Source organism: Falco peregrinus, chromosome 6, assembly GCF_023634155.1.
Source record: "Falco peregrinus isolate bFalPer1 chromosome 6, bFalPer1.pri, whole genome shotgun sequence".
Classification (NCBI taxonomy): domain Eukaryota; kingdom Metazoa; phylum Chordata; class Aves; order Falconiformes; family Falconidae; genus Falco; species Falco peregrinus.
In genome coordinates this window covers 42,264,220-42,276,785 of record NC_073726.1, presented here as the reverse complement: position 1 = coordinate 42,276,785, position 12,566 = coordinate 42,264,220, and the positions used below count along the sequence as shown (strand labels likewise).

At 37.6% G+C, this 12,566-nt stretch overlaps 1 protein-coding gene across 2 annotated transcripts in view; it reads left to right on the top strand.

The window, feature by feature from the left end:
- TMEM117 (transmembrane protein 117) overlaps positions 1–10,487 on the top strand; it is a 235,217-nt gene extending 224,730 nt beyond the window's left edge. For both annotated transcript variants that reach the window (XM_005242091.4, XM_055808321.1), the window contains exon 8: positions 8,378–10,487. In XM_005242091.4, the coding sequence (XP_005242148.1) occupies positions 8,378–9,018 (641 nt within the window). In that variant the 3' untranslated portion in view covers positions 9,019–10,487. The remainder of the gene's footprint in view (positions 1–8,377) is intronic.
- Positions 10,488–12,566: the final 2,079 nt, after the last annotated feature.

Below are 12,566 nucleotides of genomic sequence, written 5' to 3'. Positions count from 1 at the left end.
AGAGAAAACGAGTGCAAAAATTACCTGCTGGCTATTGAATGAGGGAAGGCAAATGAGCCAGTAGGGAGTACAGATGGAGGCATAGAAAGCTTTTCAAGACTGAATGTAGGTGCCTTGCTGGAACCCTGAAAGAGAAGACAAAGGCCAAGAAGAAAGAAGGGCTGGGGCACATCTGAGTTAGACCATTTGAGCCACTAGTGATTTATGGAACAGGATGAAGTAAATGATCCCGTGGTCAGTGACTGGAAGGTAGGGTGAGAAGAAATGGGGTGTGTATATGATAAACACATTTTTTCTCTCCAAGTGAGCAAAAAGGGAGAGGAGAGGGGAAAAAAGCAGTTTAAGCATCAAATATTTCATCTGAATCATGGTATTCAGAGACAGTGAAAACGGGGTTTCTTCTACTTCTCGAGATTAGAGCATGAATTCAAAGGGTTTCAGTCCCACAAGGCTCCCAGATGCCATGCAGTTACTCAGTTGTATAAGAAGTAGTGAAAATGGGTGCACAGAGGAACACAATGACTGAGGCATGGTAGGGTGAGTGGCAATATCAGATACAGAAACTCAGGATATAATTAATGTAGACGAAAATGGGTGGCAGAAGAGGGGATGAAGCACAAAGATCAGTTTTGCATTGTAGAAGAGACAAGGATATTGGTGATAATCAGGGAAAAGCAAAGAATAAGCAACAGCAAAAAGCATAAATTAGGGATGAGAAATACAACCGCTAGCAGAGCTGCTGTTTGAAAATAGACCAGCCGAGAGAAGCCAACATTTATCCATTGTAAAGTCTTCTGCAGAGAGGACTGGAGGCCTTTCTGATTTTCTGGCAAGAAGGCATTCTTTTAATGAGGATGAGCTAATGGATAGGGGCTGAGGAATATTTTTCCCTGCTCAGCATTAACAAGATCCATTTATTAGATTCACTAGACAAATCAATCCATTTGACTGCACATCACGTACTCTGTCTACTGAGTGCCTGTTTTATCTTGGTGCTACACCACCTTTTAGGAGATCTAATAAACAGCCATAACACATGGCACAAGAACCTCCCTTTGGGTAAGTTTTGCTTGAACCATCTGTTCTTGCCATCAGTTCTTGTCTTAGGTTAGGGTATCATCTTGGATCATTTTCAAGCTCTAGTTATTGTGTGGATGTGTAGTTACTTGTAATTTTCTACTCAAATCAAAGAGCTAATAAAAGAAAGAACTGGTTCAATATATATAAGAAGATGAATGCAATCCAGTCTAAAATGAAGGTAGAGAGTGATGCACATGAATGCAACTGCAGCAGGTGACATGGGGGTAGGACACTGATAATGGCAGGAACCTGCTGTATTTAAGCCCTGTTTAGTACATGGGATCCAGAATGTTAAATTTAACCACAGGACTTCTTTTTAGTAAAAACCAGGAAAAGAAGACCAAGGCCTCAATATCGTTTATTTTAGTACTTACTATAGGGATAAAGTCAGGCTGTAAATCTGTAATCTGTGCCCTGATTTGTAGAAACTAGAAATCCTTTTCTCCCAAATAGCAAGGACAAAGAAAGAATGGCTGAAATAACATTTGCTATCTTTTTCCTGGCAAATTTTATTCTTCATAAGTTCTTTTATAGTCTATTTTGGTCACTGTTGATTGATATAAATAAGAGCAGCTCTAGGACTGCCCTGAGCAGCCCTATTTGATGCTAGGTTTCTCCAATGAGCAAAGGTCCAACAAAGAAGCAGCTCTAAGTAAAAGGGCATTAAGAAGAGTGAAGGGCTTTAAACCACCTTTCTGTTGCTGTGTGCTTAATGGCATCATGCAAGTTCTGTACAGATGAAGCATTTCACAGTTACATGCTCTGTGTTGCCAACTCTCCTGATTTCATTACAAGTCTTAAGACAGTTGCTTTTTTTAATTATTTTTTTACAGGCTTAGCTCCTGAATTCAGTGACAGGAGAATTTCAGCTTTCACAAAATAAAGCTTATGATTGCAGAGAAAAAAATTGAAATGTTGCTTCTGCATAATTCAATGCCTAAAAAACCAGATAAATAAAACAGTACTAAGGGTATTATTTTTAACTCATCTCACTGCTTTAAACTATTAACATGCTTTCTTAGGCCTGACTTGTGATTTCTGAATGTTGTAACTTGGCAGTAATGCTGAATTAACATCTGCATCCTGTAGCTAATATGCTTCAGTGTAATTTTAAATTTACTATCAAAAGCATACCTTATTTTTACTGGTAACTGAGTACCTTGTTTTGCTCGAATTTTGTTGCACCTAGGAACTCCTAGCAAGTATCTACTTAGTATTAAATGTTTTTATCCTGTTTTGATAGCTGCTTTTATCTATGAACATCAAAAAAACCCTTGAATTCCTGCATCTGCTTAACACATCTGGATTTCCCTTGGCAGATGGTTCATTGCAAAATGTGTGTTTTCCGTCTTGGACTACTGTTTATGAAAATACATAGTCTCTTTTAGTTGCTATAATACCCAGGAAAATTTGTAAAACTTAAAAGTAAATTTTGTTACTTCAGATTCTTTCATTGTTAAAAGACACTAAGGGGACTGACTGGTACCCTTTAATAGCAGCACTGGAGATCCAAGAGCATCTGCTGTCAAGTATGCGGATAAGTTTCAAATAGGAAATATTAAAGTGTGAGTATAAAAACAGATGGGAGATTTTTCTGGCTGTTTATAAACACATTTCTGAGTGCTGATCTAGCCAGAGTCCCCTTCTACCCAAAGGAGAAATCATCACCCTCATGGCTGGCGAATATCTGGCATGGCTGTGTTTTGGAGTTAAACCACAAGTGTTCAGGCCAAGCGTTGCCTACACAGGGAAGCCTCAGGGAGCCCGTGGGCAAAAATAGAAAGGTTAGAGGTAAAAACAAAGCTGTCCATGCACACAGATGTGAAAAAAACTCAGAGGATTTGCAGCTTAGTTCAGCTGTGAATAGTCTGTATACATGTATCTAACTAATAACACTAACATGACAGAAGATATAAAGAACCTTTCAAAGATACCTGAATGTTTTACAGAGGTGTCTGAATGTTTTAAGACAGAAATTGCAATTGAGATAAGAATCTAAAATCAACATTTCCTACACTAGCCTCTGGCTGTGGTTGCACACCATAAGGCCACTTGAGTCTAGCCTTTGTAAGTGGAATTTTCACATTTCTTCTTGACCTCAGGAGGAATGCTGAGGAATGGCTTCTACACGAGATTTCTTTTGTAGGACGTGACTGTTCTGTTACAGAATGAACATATAAAAATAAAGATGCTTCAGAATCAGCAACTGGTTTCGTATATTTGGACCTGCAGGATCTGCCTCAATTGTCCAGTAAATCAGTTACATGTGGGATTGTGGACTGGTTGCTGAACCTCTCATAGACCTCATCAGCCTCTTTAAAAATGACCACTGCCCAAACATCAGTTGGTGAAAATAAGTGCCTTTCTGGAAAAAGGAAAAAGAAAAATCTATACCTCTTTTACCATGAGAAGGCCCCTGGCATTTGCATGCAGTGCATGTTTGTTCAGCTTCAGCAGGCAGGGGAGGATGTTTATAAGCAGAGTCCTGTATAGGCTGATGTTCCTCTGAACATGGTCCTATGGTGCGGGTCCAAACCGCCATAAGTGGAGATGGTTCTAGGGTTAAGGTTTCCCTTCTGGTGAGTGTCCTGATGATGAGGATACAATCCTCCTCAACAGCCATGCTTTCTCAGAAAACAGGGATCAAGTTTTCATCCCCTAATAGTGGTTGTAGGCTACAATGCCTAGTAAAAGGTTTCCCATTTCGTATCACAACCCGGTAAGGACACCCAGTGCATGCTTTTGGCTAGCTTTATACCTCCAGGTTTCCTTTTTGCAGATCTTTGTTGCACCAAATTTCGATATTGCACCACATTTCCAAATACACCAGATGAGATTCCTGCCTCTTCAAAGTCAAGTGTAGCATGTAAGGACATCAGCTCTGTGAAAGCCAGTTACTAACCAGGTCTTTTTTTAGGTAGTGCATGGCTGAATGACACAGCCTATTTTGCCACCTGATTTTCTTCATTGTAACTTCGTTGTTGAAGAGTCTGGGTGTAATTCTTTGCAGTTTGCTGAAATGCTTGATTAGCCTTCCAGTCTTGAGAGCTGATCTTACTACATCCTTCCATTTCAAATTGTGTCTGTGAAAAATCCACCTGCTTTAAGAGGGCTAAATGGTGCCAGATATATGCCAGTGTTCTTGGCCACATAGACCTCACTGGGGTAGAGCCAACCCCAGAGCAATAGTGGTATGGATCATACAGTAATTGGTTAGGAGACAAATTAAATGACTTCATAGTTTACGGCTCCATTTTCCTTTACCACTTTTCATCCGGAATGAGAGTTGCAGCACTGTAAAAGAAATTATAAATGTAATTTTAAAATAAAATTAGTATCTATGGCTTCATAATGTATTTATTTTGAACCATTGCAAAACCATAAACTTAAGCTTGTTTATGTGCAAGGTGAGAGGTCAGGAGTGACTTCTAGTTTACCAAGCTTATTTACTGTATAAGCTTTAATACATGACTTAAAGTTTGCTATAAAAAGCATTATGCTAAAATTAATTTGCAGTCGACAATCACTTCATATACATAGATTACACACATGTACAGCATTAAAGGTCTGTCAGTATAAGTCTCAAAAATTACTTGTCACAGGCAATGATCATCAAATAGATGTTTGTGGGTGGAGACTGTCAGGCCTCTTGATTCAGTCTGCTTCAACGTATTTATCACTGATCTAGAAGGATTGCTTGGTAACCTGGATTTATTTGGCCATCACACCTGCTAGTACAGCAGCAAAGTACGTGTCTTGGAAGAGGGATAGACAGCAGGGGACACTGTATTCTAAAAAGAGGCAAATACCTTCTGTAAGTAACCAAGACAGCACTAACTCCCAGTCATTTTGTGTCTAAGGAGGTTAACGCAGCCCTTGGCTAGAGGGAATACTGAGCAGGAGTAGGGAGATGTCATTGTATTCACAATTGGTTATATTGAGACTGTTACTCATATACAGTGTTTGGTTCTGGTGACAATAGTTTTCAAAAGAAAAGGAAAAATCATAGAGTTCATTGAGCCTGACAGTGATGCAGAGGATGGAAAAATTGTCTAGAAATTTGAAATTTAAGGGGTTTTGAGAAGATTCGCTATAGAACAGACAGTTCTTAGAAAACTAGGGGCCACTTAAACATACAGGTTGATCTTCATTTAAGTTAACTGGGGTGCCTGCATCTGAGCGCTCTTTTTACTCCACACTTACCCAACGATCCCAATAGTGGAGCTCGGGCTGTGCTCCTGCCTGCTTAACTCTGCCTAGGAGCTGAGTGAGGGAGTTTCAAGGTCATGCTTTTTATTAAACAGGAATAATTGAAATGCATCTCTCTCTTAGATCAGGTGAGCACTCAAATTCTTAACATAAGAGGAGTGGAGCCTTTCATAGACAGATCCATCTTTCCACCTTAGAAGAGATTCACAATTATGAAACCACAGTGTGGGATAGATGCTGCATGAAGCCTGAGATCATGCATCTGGCTACCTCTAATCAGCATTTTCAGCGTTTTCTGCTAGCTTCTCATACAACTTCTTCACCAGCAGCAGGCAGCCATGTCAAGTCTTGTTCCTTAGGTGGCTTGCTCTGCATGTGTCACATTCAGGACAATGTGGTCACACAGGTGATTGCTGTGAATCCACAGGGTGCCATCAGGCCTAAAGAGGAGGCAGGTCATAGCTCAGCATTGCAATGTCCAAGTTTCCTTTGTCAGTCATACCTGAAATCTACAATCAAGAAAACTAACAGTGTTTTTTGGCCTTTATAAAGGCCATCTCAATAATGTCCCCATTTCATTATGCTTCATATTTTGATGTTTTGATTGTCTGTTTTCTCCCAGCACATCTTCACTCTTGCGATGTCTAGCTGAAGGGAAAGAGCAATACTGGTACTACCTGAGTTTTTCCCCTTCCTACCATCCTAAGGTCTCACAGATCTCTCTAGAAAGTCACCTGTCCTGGCTCTGAAGAAACACAAAGTACCACAGATAATGTTTTGATTAAGCCAATAAAAAAAGAAGTGGAAATTTTCTTTGAATGGACTTTAATGCATTTTCCTGGGAAAAGAATATGGCATAAGGAGTTAACTTTGGGGCAATGCAGCAAGGAATTGCTTTCTGGATAAAACACAGAGTAATATTTGATGACAAATTATTTTTTCAAGAAGTGTACAAGTGAACAACCATAGCAGAGAAAAGAAGTTTAGAATGTAGTAAATCATGTTTTCTTTCAAACCTGCCATAGATAAACAGATAATAGCTCTAATATTTATTTCATTGTAATTTGTGTTTAGCCTGTTTTCCTAAGAAAATGAGAATGATGTGATCAAGTTCTCTGTGTGGCTTAGTCTCACTCTTTCTTTGCCCAACATTCAGCATCAAATAACTTTTGAATGTACAGCCAGTTTCAAAAACATTTTTCAGAGGGTGGGAACCTGAAAAATAGTGGCGTTATCATTGTGTGCTAAGAAATGGTGGTTATGTAAAGGACAGTCACCTAAGTTAGTGTCCAGCTGAGGAAAAAGCAGGGAGAAGTCAACCATTGTATTCTGTTTGACAGCAGCCAATTGGTCAGTGAATACGAGTGTCCCAGCCACTCCATCAACACACTCTGTGCAAGATATATTCTGTCTCTGTCTGTTGAAAGGTCATACGTGATGGGGAAGCTAGGGTTATTCTGATGGAGAGAAACACGTGTAATACAGGGCAAAAACCTGCAGGAAACAGCATCAAGATAGATTGTATTGTTTGTTACTTTATTTCATATTTTAGCATTATTTTCAGTATCTTGGTGTTGATTTAAGAAACCTAAATATTATAAAAATAAAAAAGTAAACTTCTGAGATCATTATTTTCTTTAACAAATCAATTATAAAATCGATGAAAACTCAGAAAACATTTAGAGGAGTTATTCATTATTAAGTGAATATGGTTTTATGTGAACAGGTATGACTACAGGGTCTTTTCAGTGCAGTTTGATTTCTGGATAGTGACAGTAACACATGAGAATTAACATTCCTCATTTTGAATCGAAGTATAATCTAGATTGAAGAGGACTATTAAACACAATTGCTGAAATGCAGGGAGTTACCCTCCTTAACCTCCTGGAGCATTCTGGTCGTACAATTTGAACACACAGACTTTCAGAAAAAGGAATCCATTTATTCTTTACAAGCCAATAACATAAATAATTTGATAGATACTCTGATGACGGTCATTTTCTTTTTCACTTGAAACATACTTAGATATGAATCCAGCATAGACAAATATCATTCATCACCACCAGGAACGTTCCTCCATGAATGTCCTTTCACATAATGTAGACGTGTAGATTTGCTGTGTTCTTGGGTGGTGCCAGTCATTTTACTGCACAGGTAAAATCTTAATATATGTCCAGCTAGAACGTAAGAGGTGCTTTGACTATGGGAATAGTATAATTTGTTTTGAGTATTCATAGAATAATTTAGTTTAGAAGGAACACCTGGAGTTCATCTGTTCCAACACCCTACTCAAAGCAGGGCCAACTTTGCAATTGCATAAAGTTATCTTTAACGTCTTTTGGATTCCTGGAGGAAGCATGTGAAAGAGCAATTTTAAATAATAAAAGGAGAAAGGTTTGCACCTCCAGTGTTGCAGGAGCTTAATGTTAGACTATGAGTCACTCCTTGGAGGAATTTCTTACTACACAAACTATAGAAAAGCTAAGCTGAAGAGCCTCCCAAAACTATCATCAGTGCTTAATATTTCTTGAGGGTGTGATATCTCTAGATCACAGTTTATCCAATTTCCCCCATCTGAATATGTCTGTGTACCATGGTTGGTATATCAAACAATACATATATACTCTTTAAATTTACATAATTACCCAACCCCAAAAACCTCAGTCACTTCAGTCATTCCTGGCATATATAACAGTTCTATCAAATATGGTCTTTTCATGGAAAATTTCCATGTGAATATTTTTTAAGCCCTGGAATTAATGCTTCTTTAGGTTTATTGATCTATACCACATCACCTAGCGGTCTAATCAACAGGTCACCTAAAAACTGCAATGTGCATTCAATTGATATACTGCTATGCTTGTCTTACAAAACTATTTTATTATGTGCCCAGCCCTAATTGTGTAATGCTAGGGGATATTCAGCATAAATCTGACTATGGTGGAAATTTTATTACAGGTTTACTTTAAAGATTAATTAAAAAAAATGGTTTTGTTTTTTTTTTCCTCTGGGTGGCTTTTATATGACTGCATTTGTACTGCTTCTAAATTGGATATATCAGATGACAGAACTTTCTTTTTCCAAACAGGCAAATGGTTTAACTATGGAATTATCTTCCTTGTTTTAATCTTGGATCTGAATATGTGGAAGAACCAAATATTTTACAAACCTCATGAATATGGTCAATATATTGGTCCTGGACAGAAGATCTACACAGTGAAGGACTCCGAAAGCTTGAAAGACCTTAATAGAACTAAGTTATCTTGGGAGTGGAGATCCAATAACACTAACCCATTGACCAACCGGACCTATGCTGAAGGAGACATGTTCTTGCACAGCAGATTCACAGGCTCTAGCCTTGATGTCAAATGCCTGGCTTTTATCCCAAGTTTGCTGGCTTTTGCTTTGTTTGGTTTCTTCATCTGGTTCTTTGGGCGATTTCAGAAAACTGACCAAGGCATGGAGAATTTAGACAAATCATACACAAGAATGAAACGAAAGTCACCGTCAGATATAGGAATGACACGAGAAAATACACAGGTATTAGTAGAAGAACCATTAAGTTTTCAAGAACCGCATCTCGTATCCATAAAATCAGACTTAAGTGAAATAGTTTTTAATTCTTCTCTCCTAACTTCTGAAAACTTGAACGCACAACTGAATGAACAAGAGAGCCCTTTACAGCCAGTACCAGAGTCCTCTGTCCCTAAGAGTAATCCTGTGACATAGAGGCAAATACCCAGGAAAATCACTTTAAATAAGTAGATACTATAAGATTTCAGTTTTACCTTTTGTAAGTTAAGATTTACATAGTGTTTAGAATAAGAAACTCAACCTATACCAAAAGGTGCTCAGCATGCTTTTTCTAGGGATTTTGGTTTTTATTTGTATTATAGTACGTGCCTACTGTATATCTAACATTCCTTTATAGATTGCTTCCCAGAATTGCACAAGCTATTTATTAATACATTACCTTAACTGTATAATAGTGTATTAGATGATTACTTGCAGGTATAAAATTCTACCGTGGTGGTGCCTTGAGACATTAAAGAGTTTTTTAACTCAACACCAGATGTATAGCACAGTTCTTCTAATCTATTTTGCAAAGCTTTTTGTATATGGTTATTTCAAGTATCATTTGATGTCTTGACAGAGGAGATAAATATAGTTATTCCTAAAGAAGGGTTTCTGTTAGGAGATCACAACACTGTTATTTACTCATCTGTGAAGCCAGTGACTTTGATGACCGGGCTGCAAAGAAGCATGTTGATTACCTTTTAATTTTTGCTGGCTAGCTGCCAAACACAAATACAGATTCATTATGCAGTAAACAGCAGAGTGATAATACAGCACGGGTCACTACTTGTGAAAATATGACTTTCTCCATCAGTAATAGCAATTAGGTGATAATACCTAATTATATTTTTCCTAATTAAAAATAAACTGCTCCTTGATTAAAAGTTTTGCCCTTCACCTTTTAGAAACAGAGGTGAAAATACATGGTCAAAGCAATCTTTCCATCATCACACCAAGCCTATGCAACATCAAAGAGCCAATGGAGTGGTTAAAGTAAAGGACACAAAGCTCATTAAATCCAGTATTGGTGCAGTTCAGTGCAGGTGTAGTCTGACAATATGTGAAACACATAGAAACACACTGCATATAGACAAGTCTAACTTCTCCAAATACTGAAGAAATGTTTAGGGGTTTCAATGAAAATAGGTTAATAACTATATTTTATTGTAAACTTTTTTTTTCTTGTTTCATTATCCATGATTAAGTGTAACCTGGAAGCAGAAACATAGAGAAACTGGGTTTTTTGCTTTTTTTGAAGGGGACTTTGTAATGTGAATTCCTCTGCTGTATGATCAAACTTTATGCACTAGAGAAATTGTATATCTAAGACATCAGAAAGACTCTGATTCGCCTCTAATTTAGTTCTATAAATTGTTGTTACAAGTTACTAAATAATAAGTCGTTTTTAAGTCTGAATTATTTCCCTGTCATTTACTGGTGTTGCTGTATTTTGTCTTGGTGATTTTTTTATCTCCGTTGTTTTGATCTATATGCTTTTAAGTTTTGGGAATGCTGAATTTAGCATGCATAATAGAACTATGCTTTTATTAGCTGTCACTTGAGAGCCAATTTTAATAAACATCATTCAACAATTGTTTATTATAAGGCAGGAACATATTCCATTAGTTTTGCAGTTTTTTGAAAATATTTTACCCATGCATTGTCCCGTTTAAAATCATAAATACTTCTGACACTGAAAAAGACAGACAGTATCACAATAATGTCAAAATCAAATATTTTGCTTATGTAACGTAATATTTCATCAGGGGAAAGTTCACTTTATAATAAGACTAAATTTTATCCATTAAAATTATGACTAAAAATAAATTTATTAGTTTTTGCCTACTGCAGCTCATAAATTTATTTAACTGAGTTAAGATAAAGTCAAAGACAAGCTATTAATTACTAACAGTAAAACACTGTGAGATCTTGCTTGTACTATATAAGAGGTGACTATATTGATGTTTGACTTTCAAACAGCATATGATTTCCTAAATAGTTACAGAAATAGCTGGTTAGTTTTGCAGTTATGTGCTTCTCTGTATGTTTTGAACACTGTAAACCCAAGTAGTGAAAATCTGTTATTTCTCCTCTTTGTGCATAGGAGTGGTTAAATCCACTAATACATAGGCAGAAAATGAAAGAATTACTTGAGCCTTTCAGCCTGCATGATTACATGACTCTGAAAAAACTGTTATTAAGCAACTGATCCTCAGCTAAAATAATTCTGTGACCTCACATTGAGTTAATGCTTTTAAGGTCATTGTAAGCCTGCATGAAAGAAAGAAAAGCATCAAGTAATCCTAGATTTTGTGTTGAGTATTTAAATTAGTGGTCAAGCAGAGACGCTGCTTGTATTATGAATTCATAAGAATTTAAAAGATTCAGTGTAGCCACTAACCATGGTCAGCTCATCAATTTAATTAAAGGAGGAAGGACTCCTCAGTTGTGTGGGAGTCTCATTTGTAAACACAGACACAGATGGGAGATGAGAGGAGTATTTCCACTCTCCACTTCCAGTGTTAAGTTTGAGAAATCTGAATTCAATGGCTGCACTTACTCCAAGCTCCTTCTGAAGCTGGCAGAGGCTTGGGAGCTGAACAGCCTAGAGGTGATTCAGTACCTAACTTAATAATTTATCTCTGCATGTAGGTAGCGAAACTCAATAGGTATGGGTTTGTGGAATGAAACAGTTGGTGCTGAGGGCCCAGGGCCCACAGTTTGTGCATTTCAGGGTTTTACCTCAGTTTAGCTCTTGTCTGATCCTTATAAACTCAAAGCACAATAGGGGCTGGAGTACATTTTGGACAAATCTCATTCATGTGCAGAAACCATGCAATTTGTATTAGGGAAGAGTAAATGGACATTCCTGAGCTGAGCTACTGATGCAGTCATCCTCAGTTTTCTCCTGAAACAACTTGTCTTCTTCCATGGACTGTAGAAGGATCCATGGGAGACTGGGTGGCTGGTTACCCAAAATGGAAATATTCCTCCTCCAAGCACATTCATTGTTTTCAACTGTTGTTCTGAAATGCTTCACTAACTCAAAAAACTCTGAAATGACTTCTAGTCTAGTACCCATCACCAGGACCTTGATATGGATGGTTGGCCTTTTCCTGAAAGCTTAACTATTACAGAAATATTTTAATATTTTTTTCTTTTCCTGAAGCTGAAAAATCCGTACAAAGGAAGAAACCTGAGGAAGTAACATCTTTTTCAGACACTGCACAAGTCTCTGTTCCACCCCCTATAATAAACCATCTAGCAGCTGCCATCACGACAGGGCTGTCCTGTGTCTGCTTTGTCAGAGATCAGATTTGGTACAACAGTTCTTTTTTTACCATAGATACACTCACTGTACAGTGATGGATGATAGATACTGCCTAAAATAGCATACATAGAAGAGACATCTCTAGGATAAGCACATAAGATTTATGACCCCACAGGTGCCTGTGAATTGCCTTAGCATCTTCAACAATTACCTTTGCTGGGATGGAAATGACATGGAGCAGATGGAAGGTAAGAATGTTTGTAGAAAGTACCTTAAATATGATATTCATGCTTATGAAAGTGTATATGTAAGTCTAAAATACAATTGTATAAGATGTGTATTTGTGTGTGCGTTAGGAGCCTAGGGATTACTTGATTCTGTTGGGGGAAACTGCTGAGTCTCTCAAGCAGACAATTTACTCCTGCCCTCT